Consider the following 20,723-nt stretch of genomic DNA (forward strand, 5'->3'; position numbering starts at 1 on the left):
CACGCATGACACCTCTGTCCAGCACTGGTGTGCAGGAAAAACGTGCTGCAGATTTGATAATAGTTTCTAGGCCATACAAAAATCAGATGGATAGACTAATTTTTTTTTTTTTATCAGTGGTGAGCGGTAGTTTCTTTGACAAGGCTCAAACAATAAACATAGCTTACATTTAATATACATTCAAAACACAAAGTGAAGGCACACATTCAAAATACAAAGTAAACACATTAAAATGGGGACGGTTGAAAGCATCAGCAGATAAAAACAGAAGTTGTGCGGTGTCCATTTTAGAATAGCGTCTATATACTGTATATCCAGATGGTTATTGCATAGGAAATTAAAGTATTTGTAGCATGTTTTTTTATCAGGCCAGATGGGCTTGTACTGGCTGTAACTTGGAGTGATTTATGAATGACTTTCATTGTGAGCTGAGTGGCTTTTTCTGGTTACTGTGACCCATCAGGGTCCTGTCGACTACTTTAAAAGTATTTCCTCCAGTTTTACAAGAGATGCTGTTAGTGTGAACAGAGAGGAGGAAGATGTTATAGTTTTAACTGTTAAAAACTGGTGAAAGACCAGTGGCTCTGGTCATATAAAAAGGAATTCATGAGTTTTAAAGAGAGAGAGAATGAACATAAAAAAAAAATGCCTGCTACACAGTAGTGAACATTTCCTACCTCTAGCTGTATTATTTTACATTTCAAACCAACCGTCTACTTGATTCCTGCCACCATGTGAACCCACCAGTTGGCCTGCACTTTCCAGCCCGACAGTTCACACACAGATATTTGCTGCAGGAAATGCTCCTTAGCATCCACCTCACTCTGTTTCTCCTGAAGTGCCTCGCGTAAGTAGCGCATGTCTTCTGCAGCACTCAGCTCTGGGATGCCAGTCAGCAGCATGAGGGAGAAGAGAGTGACCAGCAGACGAGAGTGAGAGCGCAGGGAGATGTAAGCTTGGATGCATGTGTCCTTAAATGGACATATGGAAAAGTCAAGAGAAAGACAGGGGGACAAAGACAGACATAAGATAATAAGGACCAAATACTGCAGAATATAAGAAATACTATATGTACATTGTAATTACTCGTGTAACCCAATAATCATCTTCACTTTACATGATAAAAGATTAAGTGGCTCTGTTAATGAGGTTGTTGTTGAAAGGCCTTCACTGCATATTGATGCAAAATGGAGAAAATCTAAACCAACAGAAGTCAGCAAAATGCATTTTTTCAAAAATTGTTATAATTTTAGAGATGTTCTTTTGTATGATTTTTCAAGGATAGCACTGACAATATTTGTTTCCTTACTGTAACTCAATTAAAATCAAAAGACTAAAGCAAGCATTAGCCATTTATACCCCTGCCTCATCAAGGCGTTTCACCATTTCAGCCTGCTTTGTATAAAAACAGTGAAGACTGGATCAGAGGTTAACTGGATGTGGGTGAGTTCGTTTCCATTTGTGCTGAAAACCAACACTGGACAGGAAAATGACATGACTGGTGTCACAACAGATGTTCTGGTAAGTTAAATAGTGAGCAATCTCCGTCTAAAAAGGCTCATAGAGGCACAGCTGGCCCAGAGGTTAGGTTGTGCCGCATGTACACGGACAGCCCACGTTCACATTCAAATCCGGCCTGCAGATCCTGCATGTCATTCCCCAATCTCTCATCCCTGTTTCCAGCTCTATCCACTGTTCTATCTCTCTAATTAAGTCAAAAGCCCCCAAATAAATCCTTACAAAAAAAGCTCTTAAATGTTTTTACTTAAAAGTATGTATGTGCAAACAAACACTGGTTTTTACGTTTGAAATTATCTTTCACACACATACTGAAAACACATTTTAAAATACAAATTTTTGAGTCTTCTCACCTTGAACTGCTGAAAGTAGAGACTGTTGCTGCCTTTGACTCTACCCATAACATAGAGAAAGTCAGGTGTGAGGACGAATGGCACACGCTCCCTGTTCACACCAAGGAAGTGTTTTGTGTTGCCAAGGATGTGACCAAAGTCAATGTGAAACAGATTTCCTGAGAGAAATAGGAAGTACAAAAGTGTTTAGCTTCTGTTTAAAAATCTATATTGATTAATGGTTCATTGTTTTCCATTTATTGCTTCAAAAGTTTCTATGATTTGACTGTTTTCAGCATTGAGATATGCATTTCAAATAAAATAAATAAATAAATACAATTTCACCCAGCACCCATTTTACCATGTTAAGTTATGATGAAAAACACAACAATCAAGAATTTTTGCAAAGTTCCTGTTGTAAAGAGGAAGTGTCTGACGTGTATTTATTGATCTAGAGAATTTTGCATAAACTATCTCCATTCACTGTGAACCAACTCTTTAAAACATGTCAGTCCAGCATTACAAGACTATACATATAAGATATAACATATCAATTTAAGAAATTACCAGATTTCTAAACAGGAGGGTTTTTTTTAAAAGAAAGGAAAGAAAGAAGAAGAAAATAGTGATCATACAAAAAAATATAATTAGTGGTTGTTTTTGATACCCTTTTAACCTGTTTTCCCACAGAATTGAGAGGTGAAAGAAGTACAAGACTATGACCCTAAGTCAAAGTACAGCTACTGTGGTAAAAACAAATACTAGTGTATAAATCTATTCAAGTAAGTAAAATGTAAGATATTTAAGTAAAATTCTGAGAAGTGAGTTGCTAAATTTGAAACCCATGGAGCTTATTTGGTGAAATATGGTAAATAGGCTTAAGCTTGTATAACACCTTTCTAGTTGTCTGACCTCTTAAAGCGCTTTTACACTGCAGGTCACACCCATTCACTCACACAGCCATTCATTCATGGCTGAGGTTGCTATGGAGAATTATTAGCTAATCCCACCCAAATGCATTCATACACATTTTCACACCACCAACAAAGCTCTTGGTAATTATAAGGTGTGACTTAACCTTAAGTAAAATGCAGCAACAGTTTTGGGATGAAATGTGAAATCCTTTTCTTTCTCAGTGCTACTGACTGACATATGCTGTCAAAGCTGAACACTATCTTCAAGTTGTTACCAGAAAGCTTGGACCTCCATGTTTTGGCTTTTAGCACTTTTTTAAACTGTTTCTTTTTACTCAGCACTTGATGCTTTTTAAAATGTAGTAAAGTACAATACTTCCCCCAAAACACACTTACAGTACATTCTGGAAGTATTCAGACCCCCTTCACTTTTTTCAGTTTTCAAATCTTTTAGCCTGAAGCTAAAGATTTGGCAAATTAATTGAAAATAAAAACTGAAATTTCCAATTAGCCTCTTGCAAAACCCTTGAAATTTAGCTCAGGTTCCTTCAATTTCTCTGGATCTTTGCTGAGATGTTTCTACACCCGTGTACAATAAACCGGATTGGACATGATTTGAAAAAGGACACCCCTCATATACAGGGCCTCACAGCTGATAAGTTATATCAGAGCAAAACCCAAGCTATGAGGTCAAAGGAACTGCCTGCAGAGCTCAGAGAAAAGGATTGTTGCAAGGCACAGATCTGGGAAAGGCTAAAAAAATTCCATTGCACGGAAGGTCTCCAAGAGCACAGTGGCCTCCATAATTCTCAAATGGAAAAAGTTTGGCACAACCAGGACTCTACCAAGAGTTGGTTGCCCAGCCAAACTGAGCTCTGAGTGACTAAGTTCCAGAAGGGCAACCATCACTATATCCCCCCACTGATCTGGGCTTATGGAGAGGCTAGACAGAAGCCTCAGGTCAGTGAAAAACTCATGAAAGCCCGCTTGGACTTTGTAGAAAAAACTCTGTGTGAAATCCATCCAGGCTTTAATGTGTCTTGCATTGAGGAGAGACTTTCATCCAACCACTCTAGCATAAGCCCAGATCACATGAGGACTGCAGTGATGGTTGTTCGTCTAGAACTTTGTTCCATCTCCAAACAGGATCTCTAGAGCAGTCAGAGTGACCATTGGATTCTTGGCCACCCCTCTTACTGAGAGAGTCCAATCAATTTAATTAAGCACAGGTGGACTCCAATGAAGGTGTAGAAACATCACAGCAAAGATCTGGAGTAATTGGAGGAACCTGAGCCAAATTTCAAGTGTCTTTACAAAGGCTCTGAATGTTTGTGTCAATGTGATATTTCACTTTTTATGATGTGGTACAGAGTGTAGACTACTGAAAGCTAAAAGAAATGTGTATATATATATATATATATATATATATATATATATATATAAACTGTAGCATTAGAATGCAACATAAAATTGAACAAAGCAAAGGGGGTGTGAATTCTTTCTGGGTCCACTGTAAGTCTAAGTAGATTACTGATTTAAAAAGGACTTTTTAAAGTATTTTCAAAATCAGTAAAGTACTCAAAAAAGCTTCTCAATTACATTAACTTAGCTTGTTATTTAATCTATTGTGTTTTCTTCTAACTCAGTTTGCTGTTTTTGGGCCAGACACTAAACCCCAATTCTCTTTACAAACAACTTTTATTATCCAACCTTGCTTCACTTCAGGCTCCATAGCTACAGTGCTTAAGAAATTTTTTAGACCACCTGCCATATTTGTCTCAAAGACCATCCAGCATCATGAAGTGCTTTAATGCGGACTCTTTCATTTTCAGTGAGCTCTCCACGTTTTACCATTTTGAACAGGAATGAGGAATTTCAAACTGAATTCACCCAAATGTGAGCCGGCTCACTGGGCTTCTCTGAGAAGTCAGAAATGAATCAAGCATAACATTCAACCACTAAAACTCATTTTTCTGTTCAGGAATGCAAGTAAATAACTATAATTTGACATATTAATCAAGTAATATTAATGTGCTTTACTATTTTTTCAGTTTTTTTGTAAATCAGTAAATTTGAAAATTCATGGATAACATTAATAATTATATTTTAGCATTAAAGATATCATTTTGGTTAAAGAGCTTCTACATATTGGTGTATTAACCATTGCAGAAACATAAAAAATGATTTTGGTAATTACCAATGCTGTTAATTTAGGGCAGCTGCGGCATAAACCTTACTTTGGTTAGGGTTAGGGTGGTCTAATAAATTTGTTCAGCACTGTATGTATACACACATATCTGGACACTTAGCATGTCCTCCCCACTCTTTATGCTGCCAGGCCTGCTCCTTTAAACGGACTTGAGCTTATTTAACACTTTTCCAGTCATCTGACAATTCAAACTGCTTTTTTTTTTTTTACTGCAGGTCACACTTATACATCCACACCTATTCACACAGAGGCAGAAGCTGCCATGTAAAGTGGCCATCAGTATTAATGAATCCTTTTCACACACAGTCACACACCACTGATGCTGCAAAGCATGGAGCATTCTGGGCTTCAGCTTGCCCAAGAGCATATCAACATGTGACAGCAGGAGCTGGTGTGTTGATGGTGATCGACTGTTACCACAGACCCTCAGCTGTACTATAAACAATCTTCATCAGCAGTTTGTTTTATTTTGACCCAAGAAAATACTATAGTATAAACCCCAAAAGAAACTGATTTTACTATTATTGACTAGCAATTAATATGTTTTAAATTTGCTGAAACAACATCATAATCATGCAGATTTGTAAAAGTATGTCCCACCAAAAATTAAACATTACAAAGATGTTTTGTAAATGCATTGATCATTTCTGATGCGTTCCAGGAATTATGTACTTCTCAATGCTAATTCCCTACTTCTGAGTGATTTAATAAATGTTAATGAGGCAATAGTTGTCTGAAAAAGTCTCTAGAGGTAGTGTCCTCCTCCTAGCACAGACTGTTATATATTTTTAACTGATGCAATGTCAATGTCAAGTTAAATGACTGATGTCCAAAATCAAACTGACAGTAATGATTGACAGTGTATATAAATGTTTGAATGATTCATTAGAGATACTGTCTATTTTTCTCCCAAAGTAGCTGCTATGGAGCCAGTGCAGACAAATGCTAACCTTGTTTTTAACTTTAACGTAGCTAAATTTACTGATATTAGTAGAAGGCAGATCTAAAAAAGCAAGAAAACTTTCGTGCCATGAGTGTACATACCTTGATCTGTGATCATGATGTTGTCATTGTGTCGATCGCCTATGCCTAAAACATAAGTTGCCACACAGTAACCGGCACAGGATTTTGCAAACCTCTCCACAGTCTTGTAGTGCTGTTTAAAGGAGATCATGGCAACATCATTTCATAAGGAACATCATTTTCTACTGCTATGCATTCATTTCCAACAACTACATGTATAACATTTTTTTTTTTTACAATTATTGATTTTCAATAAAGGAATACATTTCAACTGATGAACAGTTTTTTCAAGATTATCAGATTATCCAAACAAATTTGCACTAGTGTCTGAAGTGACAATATTTGTCCTCTTTAAACACTTTTTTAAATCACTGTATGAAATACATAAATTGTTGTTTTATATGAAGCATTACTGTTGTGTGTGATTAACTCAGAACCTACTAAATAAAGTCTGAATTATGAATCTTGATTTATGTTTCCACTTTACTTACCATTTCCTGAAATGGACATTTGGACTTGAGCCACTCAAACAGAGCATCATTTCTGAAGGCTCCAATTGTTCCTCCATGGCTCCTTTGAACTGAAGCAATTGTCACTGCATTCCTCACAATCTCAATCATGCCTGATGGGTGGAAAGTTTTATGAAAATAAGTTAAATAAAAGTTTTCAGTTTACACAGGATTACCCCTGCTGCATCCTTGGGGCAAGGATGACAACTTTCGGTTAGTTTGGGGGAAATCAAATCTGTAAGAAAAAGCTGTGCAGGATCATCTTTTGGAAAATATGTTGAAGGAGCTCACTAGACTTCAGGAAATAGCCCCTAGCTGAGCCGTAAAGTTGATAATACCTATGTTGTGTCCTGTTGCAATGCAGCCATAGGGAATAAGGCTGAGGTCCAGAGACTTCTCCTGCCAGATAGAGTCCATCACTGCCAGTGTCTAAACAAGGGGTCAGATATCAAATCATCCTAAGGTGAAATACATTTACCAACATAAAAGGAGTTATTGATGCAGTAAACATTAACCTGGATGATTAGCATGTCCTGTCGGAGGTCATCCCCTTGTTTGAAAATTATTCCCACAGGTTGAGTAGGAGTAGGAGATGGCATGGGACAGAACTCCAACCATAGTGGCTTCTTCTTAGAGGCCATCACTTTGCATTTCTCAAGCTGCACAAGGGTATGGAAAAAGTTTATTTAACAAAATTTAACAGCAGAGAAAAAATCTGAATCAAATTACAGATCAGAAACAGTTGTTGGTCCGCTAACACATCTGCATGAGGAAGATCTTGTAGAGTGACTTTTGTAAAATAAAGTTTCTCTTTAGGAGCAGAACAGTGCGACAACCTTTCTTCTGCTGTTGTTGATTTTCTTGTCCTGCACCTGTATGCATTGCATGGATGTGTGTACTAGTTATTTCCTTTAGCTTAAAACCCTTTACACACATTTAATAGCAAGACCTACCAATATCTTCCCAGCTTTTATGCGGGGGTCAAAGGGCAACAGGAACTCATCTGGCAAATTACAGTTTCTTAGAAGCTCTTGGACCTTGAGTGGAGCTGAAACAATAGCAACAGAGGTTTCTCTTAAATGCTGCAGTTTTGCATTCTTCTATGCTGTCAAAAGCCTTATGCTAATTTCTCTTTGGTTTCCAAACCTGTAAACACTCCATCCTACTACATCTTTTGGTATGGCTTCGCTTTATATCTCTGTCTGTGGCATCCAGTCATTTAGAAACCTAAAGTTTAATACTACGTACTGTCTTTGCTAAAAACAATGTCACCTTTTCAACTCTTTTTTTTTTTTAACTCTTACAAACATGCTTATTTTTGAGTTCTGGGTTTCTGTCTAGCTTACTGATGCTACCCCATCTGTTGGTTTGATGGAGATGCCAAATTTTGGTTCGCTGCTGCAACAAACATTTCAAACCATAACAAACATGAGCTGACTAAAATTTTACCATTTTAAACTGCTTATTAGTAGCCTCCAAAATTCTATGTCTCTGGTTTGCATAAGGGACTTTTTTTTAAACAGGTAAGCAAAACTATCAAAAATAGTGTATTTTTATATGTTTATTTCATTATACTGTTAAAGTACATCAATCTATACATTTTCTAAGTGCCCTACCTGTAGAAGGAAGGTCAGCAGGAAAGATGTTCTTAATCAGTTCGGCAACCTCCTGTAGGGAAGTCACAGCTTGGACTTGTTTGGTAAAACTGTCAATCATTGCCTGACCACAGCCCAAAAGGTAGGCCTCAAGAATCAATGCCATGCGCTGGCGGAAGTACGGGCATCCTGCCACTTCACTGCGGACATACCAAAAGAAGAAGTGGCCGATTCTCTTGCTCTGCAGTCAGGGGAGACAGCTGATGTCAGTTAGACAGTCAGAGAGCAGGATATAGACATGCTCCTATCTAGAGGTCCTATCTAGAGGTTATAGTCATTTTACTATAACGGAGGTACATCATCAAAGTACAAACCTTTTAGATAAAAGTAGTGCAGAGTAAAGTATGTTCATTTGAAGTTATCCAAGAAAAGTTAAAGGATCGGATATGATATTTAATGAACAAGCTGAGGAGAGATCATCTATTTGCAGATTGTCAATCTGAGATTTGCATACTCAAAAATGTTTAGAAACAAACTAACAAACTGGATAGTTTAAACGTTGATTTTTTTTTTTTTTTTTTTTTTTTTTTTTTACAAGAACAAGGCCGGGGGCTTATAATTTTTATAAGGGCACAAGTGTTTAAAGAAAGATGAGGCCCTTCTCTAACACCTTTATTTAAAAAAAGAAAGGGTTTTTTTTAGGTGGAAAGAGAGATGTCAAAAAATGCAAAAACAACCTTCAAATGACGTCTATGAAAAGTAGAAGTATGTGTAATGAGTGTTAGATTTCTGCATGACTCACCCGTAGAGCTCTTTGGATGAGGTATCGAGCCAGGGAGCTGTCATGATAAGGTTCAACTTTGAGGGTCTGTTTGAAGAGACATGAGACCAGACAAAAACTTTATGTCTCCAACAACAATATTCAGGGGATTCAATATACAACTTGCATCAAAGTGTCTGATGAGATTTAGAAGTGGGCATACTCTTTGGGGACTAAAAAACTGGTGTTATTTTCAGAATACCTGGATTGCACAATCTCAATCCAGAGTAGACTGCTTCTGGTATTTTCTAGTGTTTTCTAATTGTTTCCCTCTGTGTTCAGACCCTGCAACATCTGTAATCAAGTCAACTACTCAAGAAAACCTACTTCGTCTATGGAGAGCCAACAGTGTCAGCATTCTTCAGTTTCTAAATCTCGGCCCAAACAAACCAGCCAGCCAATCAACAACTTTGCCAGTTTCTGTAATAATCCATCTAAAACTGCCTACCTTGTCTGTATTCTGTGAGAAAATGTCAACCCTTAATCACTGCGTTATAGACAGGCTTTTATAATATCTGGAGTTAGTTTGGGGTGTCTCTGACATCACCAGAGGAACCTTATTTACAAAACGGAGGATAATCAGATCTAACATAAAAAGATTTCTGCCTATTTTTCATTTTATAGATACATCCACAGTTGGCAACAGCTTTCAGTCCAACCGGTTCAGTAGTTGTGGTTTATCAGAAAAGCGATGAATCTTTTTTTTTTTTTTTTTTTTTTTTTTAACTAACAAATGTATAGTTCACTTTCAAAGAAGTACAAAAATAACTGCAGGAGCAGGGGAGGCTGAATGAGGAAGCCGGAGTTACATGTAATAGGAGAGAGAGAACTTGAGTTATGAGAAATATTGCTGTAACCTGACATTATTTCATAACAGGCATAATAAAATCTGAGTTTAGGTATTTCTTTGTAGATTCAAATCAATGCTTACTTTTTGGTGTTATTGCTTAGAAATGCATAGTATTTGTATTGCTTCTAAGTCTCATCTCAACCTCTCCCAGGGTACACTTTTTCTGTGCCTGATATTCCATCAACACATACCTGAACCAGCTGCAGCAAATACTTCAGTACATCATCATTGGATAGATTCTCCAATCTCTTGACTGCAAGTCTTCTGGCTGTCACATCAGCAAATTCCATACTTAATAGCTCCAGGGCCACTGTCACATCCAGTTCCTCAGGGTCCACGTTTTCCAAGAGCCTGTGGGCATTGTCAACGTCTCTGCAATTCAACCAATCAACAGTGCGCAGGTAGTGAGTTATGGCTGCACTATGGAAGCTCTCCTCCTGGGATCTTTTTAGGCCGATGTCGGTCAATGGACCGTCATGCAGAGGGGAAGAATCTGCGCTGGGTGAGATGGAAAGGGATGAAGAGGATGGATGAGGGTTTTCAGTAGGCAAAGCAATTAACTTGATTGAGTTAATGCAAGGGGTGGAAATTTCAGCGGGGCCAAATCTATTTGGGAGAACAACAGGGATGCTGTAGTTGTCCAAATAGAAGCTGATAGCCATAGAGTCAGCTTTCTCTGGGTTAGTAGCAGAGGAGAGCTTGTCTGCTTGGTAGGTGGCCTCTTCCTCTGTATCAAGGTTTGACCACATGTGGAGTGTGTAAGGGCCCTGGCTGAGAATGGACCTGCAGGAATGATGGAAAAGCCTTTTAGTTTTCATTTGAAAAACTAACATGTTTTTTTTCATTATGTAATTTTGTTAACTTCTCTTAAAATCATTGATACCACTCAAGTCAAATAATCTTTATGTATTATGGTTTGTAGAAAAGCCATGACGTGAAGTAATCTTTATACAATCTAATCTACACATTTTTAATAAAACTATCAGGGTATATCTCAATTTGCCTATACATGCATATGTAAATAGATTGATTTTCAGAGAGGAACCAGACCTGTGATCTATGAGAAGAAGATTTACGAAGTAAAGCACCTTCCCCTTCCCTCTCTGTTGGTTTGGTGCTTTATTGGCTGAAGGCAATGTCGACTTTGAGCCTTTGATGGAGTCTCCACTACTTGAATTAATGGTGAAACCAAGCTTAGCCCCACGAGGCAGGTCACTGAGGACAACATCGAAGTCCAACCACTCATTCCACAGTACTTCATCGGCAAAGGTTTTGGGAAGGGAAGACACTGAGGAAAGAACCTTGTTGCCATATAGTAGGGAGGCTGTTACGTGAACAAACTGTGGACATTTGTTCGGAAGTGTTGGGATATCCAAGCCAATCAGTTTGACTCTGAGTTTCCTGTTGCAGTCCCATAGCGATATCTTGCAGATGTCTTCTAAATCCTTCCCCTGAACGCAGAGTTCCTCTTGAGAGCCGAACAGACCACTGGAATCATCAATGAGCGGCCAGTCCACAAACTTCACTGTCTCATCGATGAGTTGTGACACAGGCAACACAAAGAGGTGGAGGTTTTGCTTGTTTTTCAAACACTGTCTTACCCACAGGAAATCACTGAGGGGGTAGTCTCCCGACAGAAACTCCTCCCTGCCAGAGATCTTCAAAACCAGCTTATCAGAAGGGTCATAATCAAGCCCCTGGTCAGACATTACTCGGTCAAAAACCTCAAAAAGAACATTTGGAGTTGCATCTAAATCAGCTTGTATGCTAAAGCTTAATTTGTTCAGGTAATGGAATATGACAGGGAACTTATTGTTACGGTCGTCTTGTAAGTCATTTGGAAATGGGGCATGTGATATCCAAGGCTCTGTGGCATATAACATGTCATCTCGTTTTCTTAGCTCTTGTGCTCTTGGAGTTGCTAGTTTTCTGCGAGAGAATGTGAGCTCACCAAGTCTGTCTGAAGCTTCTTTTTCAAGATTGTGACCAATTAGGTAAGCCAGGCACTGCTGCTGTTTGATCTTTACTGCTAAATCAACTGCCATGAGCGACTTTACTACTATGTGTGCAGAGAGCTGCCCAGTGGCATCATGTGACAATGGAATGTCTAATGTCTTGAGGACTTCGCTGTCATCATAGGCCTCGTACCAGTCTTCCCCTTTGGCGTAGAGCAGAGAGTATTTTTTGTGATCCAGTATTGCAAGTGGGTCTGGATGGCAGTTCCTATCCTGGGCCTGTAGGCATAGATACAAATGTTGAGGGGAAAAAAAAATCAAAACAACCTACTCTGAGGTTTTGACAATAAACTCATGAGGTGCAATTACATGAACTCAAGTGTCCCGGTTTAAAGCTGTTTTTAAGAATACTGTTTTCTGTTGGGGCATGTAAAAATCATGTCCTGATTTTTGAATCTGGGGTAAGCCGTTATCTGGATTTTGAGAAACCAGGTTTGACACCTGGAGAAGTGAAAGAAAATGTGATTCAGTGGCATGACAGCTATACCAACTATCTGTGCAGGCACAGTCTCTTCCAAGTAACATATCAGCAAAGACAAACATGGCAGTGGTAGTGAGAGGGTCTTACTTCTGGAGCAAGTTGAGTTTTGTCTTTCAGTAAGGAAAAAAAGAAAAGAAAATGATCTTAAATTTAAATGGGAAAAGGCATCAGAAAGCTGACTTTTTCATGTTTGAAGTGAACAAGCTGAACAGGACTTCACTAGTCACAGCTGCACCCTTCTCTCTTGTCTGTGGCAGTGACAGGCTGACACCGGCCAAAGATGAGGACATGCTTAATATTTGATGTTTCTCTTTCCTGTTGCAAAAAAATGAGGTGGATACACAGTATCTTCAACATGATGATGCCAGTGCTTAGCCTAACTCAGAGGTCTAATTTTTCCTAGACTCTAAAAAATGTGGTTTGTTTCACAAGTGCCTGCACAAATAATGCAGAAATCAGAAACTGGGGGTGAGTATTTCTCTTGTATAACCAGCTCTTCTGTGTGCATGTTAATGCCATATCCCAGACATGATCAATACAGAGATAGTCCATGTATTCACTTAAGCTGATGTGTATCAGCTAATATATATACCATGTTTATCATCTTGTCTTTGTTTGGAAGTATACTTATAATACTTTTGCACAACCAAATTATATAAAAAATGAACTTGAGAAACTAAAGATACTGTTGTTTTTAATTTACCAGTAACTGGGATTTCAGCATTACTGTTTTAGTAGAAAAATGTGAAATCAGGTCTGAACATCTTAGACCTCACTAACAGCAGTTACAACATATAATCACAGCATATTATTTTGTATTAGTATTGATAATTTGTCCATTTGGAGGATAAGAGAGCAAAAAAGGATTATTGAATTGATGTGTCTTTAAAGCACTGTGCACTAGAATATTAACTGGGTTCAGGGAAAAGCTGTAATTTCAATCAATTTAAGGTTTAACTAAAATAAATTTAAAAAATAATTAATATAGTAAGGCACTATTAGGCATGTGTACTGTCATAACCAGTAATTCTCAACTGGTGGGTCGGGACCCAAAAGTGGATGGTAAGGTTGTTTCCTGTGGGTCATGAAGTCGTGCCAGAAAAAAAAAAGTGTAGCAAAAAGTGTACAATGTACAGAAGTCCCAAATTGGACATATACTACGCCAATCCTTTTATCTTTTTTTTCTTTTATTTTAGGTTTTCAGGGGATTGTGAGAAACGTTTGGGCTTTAACAAGATTTCCATGCATTTATCTCTTTTTTCCTGGATAAAAAGCTGTTTTTCCCAAGATATTAAGAAAGTTTCTTTAGAAACGACCAAATTTCCACAACGTCTTGGGCAATTAAGTAAACCAAACATATGCATGCAAATTCCTCTGTAATGATGTGCTTTGTAAACATGTTTGATTCACCCTCTTTGTTTTTTAATGTTTTTTCCATTTACGGTCAAAAATTTCATTTTTTTATAAATACAATTAAGAAATTGATTATCTTTTAAAAGTTTGGGTCCTGATTTCTCATAAGAAGCTGATCATGGGGCCCAGTGCTCAGCCAGCTGAGAATCACTGGTCTAAACAGAAGTTCAAGGAAATATTCATTTAAAAACTGAGGCTCTGTAAGACCTTCAAAGAAAAGAAAGAATGCACATGTGCAAATAGTCTGTCCATCAACTTCAAAAACCAAATGTATAATGTTCACAAGTCACATCATAGGCATCAGGTGATGGTAACCATAAGACAACTCTGGCCTCATGCCAACTGAAAGACAAAAGGTAATGTATCATTTCCATTATTTATGGGCAATTGCTTACCAGCATACAGATGCCCAGGCGCAGTTGGTAGACGCTGCTCTGTGAAGAGAGGATGACTGACACTGACTGAGAATCCATATTGTAATTTTTATCCTCATCAGCAGATGCCTGTGGTGGACCAGGCCCAGGGCTGAACTCGCAGATAAACTTCAAAATATTCTCCGAGCAGCTTTGGGTCAGTGTCCCAGACAGACCGTATAAAGCATGTTGATGAGCAGGTTGATTCCAGGACTGAGTCAGATCCATCGATACCTGAACAGATGAGTTATACCTGAGTGCATGTTAATCAAACAGATTATTTGATCCATTTGTAATGTTATTCATAGGTTGGCAGAGAAATGTATTTACATGGCAGATTTTATAATAATTAAGATAAAAATCTTACCTGACGGGTGGTGTGTGCTCTCAGGTTGAAGGGTAGAGCTGCTATGAGTCTGCCAGTTTGAGTATTTATGATCACATGTTCCCTTTTTGTTATCTCTCCAGAAGTTCCTCATTCTTTTGAACCTGATTTCTCAAACAACAACACTGAGATGAATACACCCAGAGCTTTTGGTGACATAGTTAACTTCCTATTTCCTGGGTAGTCACATTTTGCCAGTAAATGCGTCTGACAGGCTTCAGTCTCTTTAATTACAATTTAGCCACTGCAAAGATAGCCCATAAATGGGACAAAGCCCCTGGCCTTTTCTTTTACTTAGACTACATTGGCACTGTTTTACCCGGTGTTATATTTTTTTGACTTTTCAGTTGGGCACTAACAAAAAAAGAAGCATCCTGTAAACTTTGCCACCCATCTTCATCTTGCATTCTTTGGCATGCAAAACGTGTTGCTGCCAAATGATCTTTGTATGTAAAGCAGCTGGAGTGGCTCAGCTGGTTGTGCCACTAAAATTTTCAAAAGCTGAGCTGTACTAACCCAGTTTAACCAAACAGGTTTCATAATGCTTCAAGCTCTGATAGGAGAAAACCAGTGACATGAAAATGGTCATTAATATGAACTGTGAGACAGAGACAGAATTTTTTTTATCTTAATATTCCCTATATCTAAACACTGCCAACGATGCAAAAATCATTTCATTTATAAAGATGCAAGGATTTTTCCTTTAAAAGCCAAGAAGCAAAGCAATCCCTCCTGCTTCCTCTTGACAGTGTGCTGGCAGACACAGCAAACCTTCTTGCTATGGTGCTCATGGATGGGCCATCCTGGATGAGCTGCACTACCTGAGCAACTTCTGTAGGTTGCAGATTCTGCCTCATGCTACCACTAGTGGTGAGGGCACTGGAAAAATGCAAAAGTAGCCAAAAATCAGGAAGAAAGGATGAGGAGAGGGAAATGGAGAGGCTTGTATACAGCTCAATACATACATGACTGACTGCATATATGACAGCCACCATCTGCAAAACCATTCCTTTATAGGGGTTGTCTTGCGAATTGCATCTCTTTTCCACCTGTTGTCTGTCCCATTTACAAAACAGCAGGTGAGATTGATTCACAATCAGTGTTGCTTTGTAATTGGACAGGTTGATATCCTTGAAATGGGATTGGCTTGGAGTTACACTCTGATGATTATGTATTCCCTTTATTTTTTGAGCAGTGCATGTTTGTGGCTATAGCCCCCTGAACTATCCTCCACTGGAAGTCCTTTTTTTTTTTTTAATTGGTGGCTGACGACTGCCAGCAGCCTTTTGGGGAGGAGCCTAGGCCAAACATCCCAGTCCACCTTGACACTCTCATCCCTGTCAAAGAGGGTACATATGAAACCTTAACACAAACATAATATGCTGCTTCCTTTCCCATTTCTTCAAGAACCAGAGTGAGAGGGTGAGCAAGAGAGGGTGAGTTATTCAAATTTATTTAATTAGACCAAATTTACAATACAAGAAAAAGCAACACAGGGTCACAGGATCACATATCTCAATAAATCACAAATACGAACAATTATATTTTATAGATGTGTTAAAATATTTATATTCTAACTGTATTTGTGGCCTAACAAGGTTTTTAAACACTACTACACAATCACATCCACATCTTGTCTGAAGCATTTCTGAAGAAGAGCTCTGTCCTCATCAGGCATCACCTTCCTGAATTTCTCCAAGAGCATCCCAACCACTCAAAAAGACCTGACCTTCAGCCCTCTTTCAAAGGTCACAGTATTGTCCAGATTTTCTCCTACCAGTTCACACAGATGTTGGATGGTAATTATTCCATTCTTTAGACTTTCGCTGAACAGCTGCCCAAATGAGAGCCTTTTAATACTGACTCCTTCAACAGCCAGTGCAGAGACGTGTTAGAGCCCAGACAACCAGATTTTAACAACACTTTTGTAAAATAGTGACAAAAAATTCAAGTTAAATTCTGCACAGTTTATGGGGAAAAGGGGGCTTTCCAATACCTAAATTACTGTTGAGGCGTATAACTCTACAACGCGACAAACATATCATGAAAACAAGAGTCTAGAGATGGTGAGATTAGTTTAGGCCTAGCCGATATTTATTACACAGTACAAGATACAGAGTTACAGAAAAGTTGATCGAGAGAGCACTTAAAGCTAGTGACAGACCCTTTTATAGCATCTAATCTAGACGTGCACCTCTGTTCACGTTCCTAGACGTTCCTAGACATGAATCAAGCACCCATACACATACTTCTAGAAGGACCACCAAAACATGTTTTTGTTCTCTTGACGTTGCTTCTCGCACGTACCCTTAGTCCCAGCCAACTCTTACCTAACCTCGTGATATCAGGTCTTTCCAAATCATCCTTTTGTTATGAGAATCAGCTCTTCACTAGTTTCTCAACCTTCTCACCAGACTGAAACATCTGTAGACCCTTCTCAATTGTTTACCTGACCTGAGAGCCAATCCATCATGTAAAGCATGCGTTCAGCCTCTTCTGAGAACAGCCTCTTCTGAGAACAGGCCACAAAGCAGCAGAAGCAGAGTTGAATAGTTATATGCAGTAAATTAATATGTGAGTACATATATGAGATATATGAAATATCCCTTCATTACCAACTTAATCCAAAATGTGCTCTTCTACTTGTCTCCAGGATAGCTTAGGGGTCCATGGAGGAAGCTCTGTAGAAACTGTGGCCTAAAAGCTGCCTTCCTACTCTCTAAATGAACCAAACCTTGCCTTCCTCCTTTTGGCAAAAATGAAACACTTTGAGGTATCCAGTGTAGTCTATCCCAAAAAAAAGTTAACAGTAATACTCTGCAGTTTCATTAACAAATTAACTGGAAGCTTCAACACTGCCAGGTTGTGGCCACCACATTGTTATAATAAGTGTGTGGTCCCTGTAGGACATTCGAGGCAAAAGTCACCGCCATTTTTTAACCTAGCTTCTATTTTTTCCACCACTCCTTCCTAATTCTTACAAGGAACACTGCATGTTTAGACAAGTTCATCTTCTTGGATAGATATTTCTATCTCTCATATGGATACTGAACTAAAAACTCACTAGATATCTGCATTTTGAGTAATTTGAGTTTATAAACTCACCAGGAGGCCACCATGTTTTTGTCCGCACTGATAGTGTGATGTCACTTAGCAAGAGTGCTCCTCGCCATTCATATATGCAGTAACCACTGTTTCAGACTGCCAGCCAGTGTTAGGGTTGCACTCATGCTGCAGAGACACTGCACATCTCACGCACAGAGAATTTTGAGATTTGGGGTCTGACTATTTTTTCCTTGCACCACAAGCGGTTATCGGTCACACTAGACAGGAGAATGATAAATACAGAGTCATATCTAACTTGTTGTAGCAAATATGTATGTCCACATCGGTAGAAAATGTTTGAAATCTGTTTCTTGATGAACCAGATGAAGGCTGCAAGCTAAAATGCATCTGTTTAATAAAGTTGTTCCCCAAACTTATACTATGTATGAAGCTTTCAGTCTCCAATGGTTCAAAATGTCAGGTAAAGAAAAACAGTACCAAAACACTTCTTGCTTGCGCTTTTCTAAGTAAAAGCCCATTTTAGCATTTCTTTGGAGAAACTCCCTTTATTATACATAATGTTTCTATTTTGAAAAGCTACCCTCATGCTCCCAACTAGACACTGCATCAAATCACTTGTAGGGAGTGTTATTGAGGTAAAACTTAGGAGGAATGACAGAGCTTTGGCAGCAGGGAGAAAAAGCCAACACGCAGCCAACTTTTGTCTGGTATGAAAGTTGTTATGGCAGCAACAGCTGCAAGCAGCAAAACATACTGCCAGTACTCAAAAATACGCATAGCACCCAGGGCCTGATCACCGTGGGGGGCCTCACTTTGAGTGTTTTATTCTTCTCTCTCTCTGAGCATCTGTCCAATGTTTGCATGATAAATATGAGCCAGGTAATCTAAATACATCGTTGACCAAACATTAATTTACCTGGCCTTCACACATTAGTAAATTGACCCTAAAGATAACTTTTTTTGGAGATCGCCTCATATCAGAGTCTGCTTAGGGCCTCACTTTGGCCAGGGGCAGCCCTGCTTCCAAATCATCTCTGATGAGGAATATATCAATCAATCTGCCAGGGATACAGTAAGACTGATCAACATGTACTATCTGCTCCATCACTATTTTGAACCTGTTAGCCAACACTTTAGAGAATATCTTATAGTCAGCACATAACAGACTCACTGGTCTCCAGTTCTTGATTTCACAGAGGTCCCCCTTTTTGGGCAGAAGAGTAAGAACAGCCCCCTGAAAGCTCAGAGGTAATCTCCCCCGTACACACCGTCCCTGATCACCTCTAAAAAACCTTTTTCCAATATGGACCAAAAAGATTTGTAAAAATCTACAGGAAGACCATCTATTCCTGGAGCCTTGCCCTTTTCCATGCTCATCAGCGCCTCCTGCAGCCCTTCAGTGTCAGTGGGTGTGTCAGATCAGCATTATCCTCAGCTGAGACCTGTGGCAGGTCAGTCAAAAACTGCTGTGTCCTCTCCACATCCTCTCTGTACTCACTTTTATGTCAAGATCAAAGAAAAAAATCCCAGCTCCTTTCCTGATTTCAGCTAAGTCTATGAGGTCAGTACCATCAGCTGATCTGATGTGATGCATGAGTCTGTCATGACTATTTTTCTTCTCAAGACTGAAATTTTTTTTTGAGGGAGCATCCACGAATATTATCATCACTGCTCCTACAACTGTCCTCTACTACTCCAACATGATAACCCTGACAAAGACGAATGGCGGCATCTGCTGGTGAATTAAAAGATGCTCTCTTTGGCTTGACTTCATCTTTGGAAACCAGTTAATCAAAAATGTTCTGTTAGTGTGGATTTAAACGATATTAAGGTCCGTAAATATTCTGTAATATTTTCTCCTTCTAACCACTTAGCTCATGATATGATAAAAGCCCCTTTAGCTAAATTCATATATCTTCTGACTAATTCTTCACTGAGGCTTTTTAGTGTTCTAGATTCCTCATCAGAAAGAGATGGTTTTAAAATCAGCAACTCTAACTGGTTCATTAAAAGAGCTTCTTTTTCAGGGGGTTGTTTTTTCTTTGCTTTGCCTTATTGCTAATGTACTTCTCTATCTTTATGTTTGAAGAATTCCCACTTTTGTATTGCATTCAAATCTTTTTCAATGAAAACATCACTTACAAGACATTTAACCTGTTCTTTAAAGTATTTGTCATCTAATAAGTTACTGTTTAGCTTCCAGTATCCTCTTATGTTTGTTTTTTCTTCAGATCCCTTTAATCTCAAATTTATCATTCTATGATCAGATAGTGGAGTATGGGAATAAGAAATATCTGAATTAAACTGTAACTCTTGTGATGAAACTAACCATGACTCAATCAGTGAGTGAAGAGACTTGTTGGAATTAGACCATAGTCTTTGGGGTTCATAAATCTCCAGGTGTCTGAGAGCATAAGGTGATCACATAAGAATGACATGAGTTTTAATCCAACAGATGGTAGCTCTTGGAAGGAACTGATCCATTTCATCATCAGGGGCATCACTGAAATCTCCTCTGATAATGAAAATAGGGTCTTTGTATTTACCCTTCAGTCAGATAGTTTCAAGGAGAGTTTAGAGAATACTTCTTTGGTATGAGAAGTTCTCTTAGGTCCATAAGCGTTGCATATTATTAACAAAACATTGTCCACTTTAACATCAAAATAATCCACCTTCCTTCCTCTGAAATGACAGATTCCAGTGTATCACCATTAAATCTGTTCAACTCCAGCAGAATGATTGGAGCCATGAAAAAAAAGAAAAAAGTTTCTCCTCATTGAGATTTCCAAAATTTGTCATCATCATTACATGAGTGTGTTTCTGGCAAAAAAAAAAAAAAAAAAAAAATTAAGTTAGATCTTCTAGAAAAAGAAAAAACTGCCCTCTGTTTTGTATTATTCCGTCATCCGCATACGTTTATGAAGATAAATTTAGTGAACCAAACTTAAACTGTGACATACCTAAAACTAGAAAAGCACTCGGAGAGTGCAGACCTCAGCCATTAGCCCTATCTCCCAATAGTACAGAATCCTGGATCCAGACTGTGATCTGGATCACTCCCAAAATCTAATCATTCATTCTAATCTTCATTATGCCATTTCTGACATTTCCTGAAAATTTAATCAAAATCCATCCATAACTTTTTGAGTTATGTTGCTAACAAACAAACTAACAAACCCT

The 20,723-nt window shown here is 38.5% G+C and overlaps 1 protein-coding gene across 1 annotated transcript; it reads right to left on the bottom strand.

The window, feature by feature from the left end:
• si:rp71-17i16.5 (phosphatidylinositol 4,5-bisphosphate 3-kinase catalytic subunit gamma isoform) lies at positions 1 to 14,591 on the bottom strand. The gene is made up of 13 exons (XM_041799627.1): positions 14,460 to 14,591; positions 14,075 to 14,326; positions 10,821 to 12,004; positions 9,962 to 10,553; positions 8,903 to 8,968; positions 8,122 to 8,341; positions 7,459 to 7,553; positions 7,021 to 7,164; positions 6,844 to 6,934; positions 6,488 to 6,618; positions 6,018 to 6,129; positions 1,872 to 2,029; positions 1 to 971 (listed from the first exon to the last, which is right to left on the bottom strand). The coding sequence occupies exons 2-13, from the start codon at positions 14,318 to 14,320 to the stop codon at positions 714 to 716; spliced, it is 3,297 nt and encodes a 1,098-aa protein (XP_041655561.1). The 5' UTR covers positions 14,321 to 14,326; positions 14,460 to 14,591; the 3' UTR covers positions 1 to 713.
• Positions 14,592 to 20,723: the final 6,132 nt, after the last annotated feature.

Source organism: Cheilinus undulatus, linkage group 11 (genome assembly GCF_018320785.1).
Source record: "Cheilinus undulatus linkage group 11, ASM1832078v1, whole genome shotgun sequence".
Classification (NCBI taxonomy): Eukaryota; Metazoa; Chordata; class Actinopteri; order Labriformes; family Labridae; genus Cheilinus; species Cheilinus undulatus.

What these genes read in the sequence shown, in the direction of transcription:
- si:rp71-17i16.5 (XM_041799627.1), bottom strand. Translation starts at nt 14,320, where the DNA reads ATGGATCTGACTCAGTCCTGGAATCAACCTGCTCATCAACATGCTTTA. An exon ending in ATTTGCTGCAGCTGGTTCAG is followed by an intron (nt 8,969 to 9,961) that starts GTATGTGTTGAT and finishes CTCTTCAAACAG; the next exon opens with ACCCTCAAAGTTGAACCTTA. An exon ending in TGCTGACCTTCCTTCTACAG is followed by an intron (nt 7,554 to 8,121) that starts GTAGGGCACTTA and finishes CTATTGTTTCAG; the next exon opens with CTCCACTCAAGGTCCAAGAG.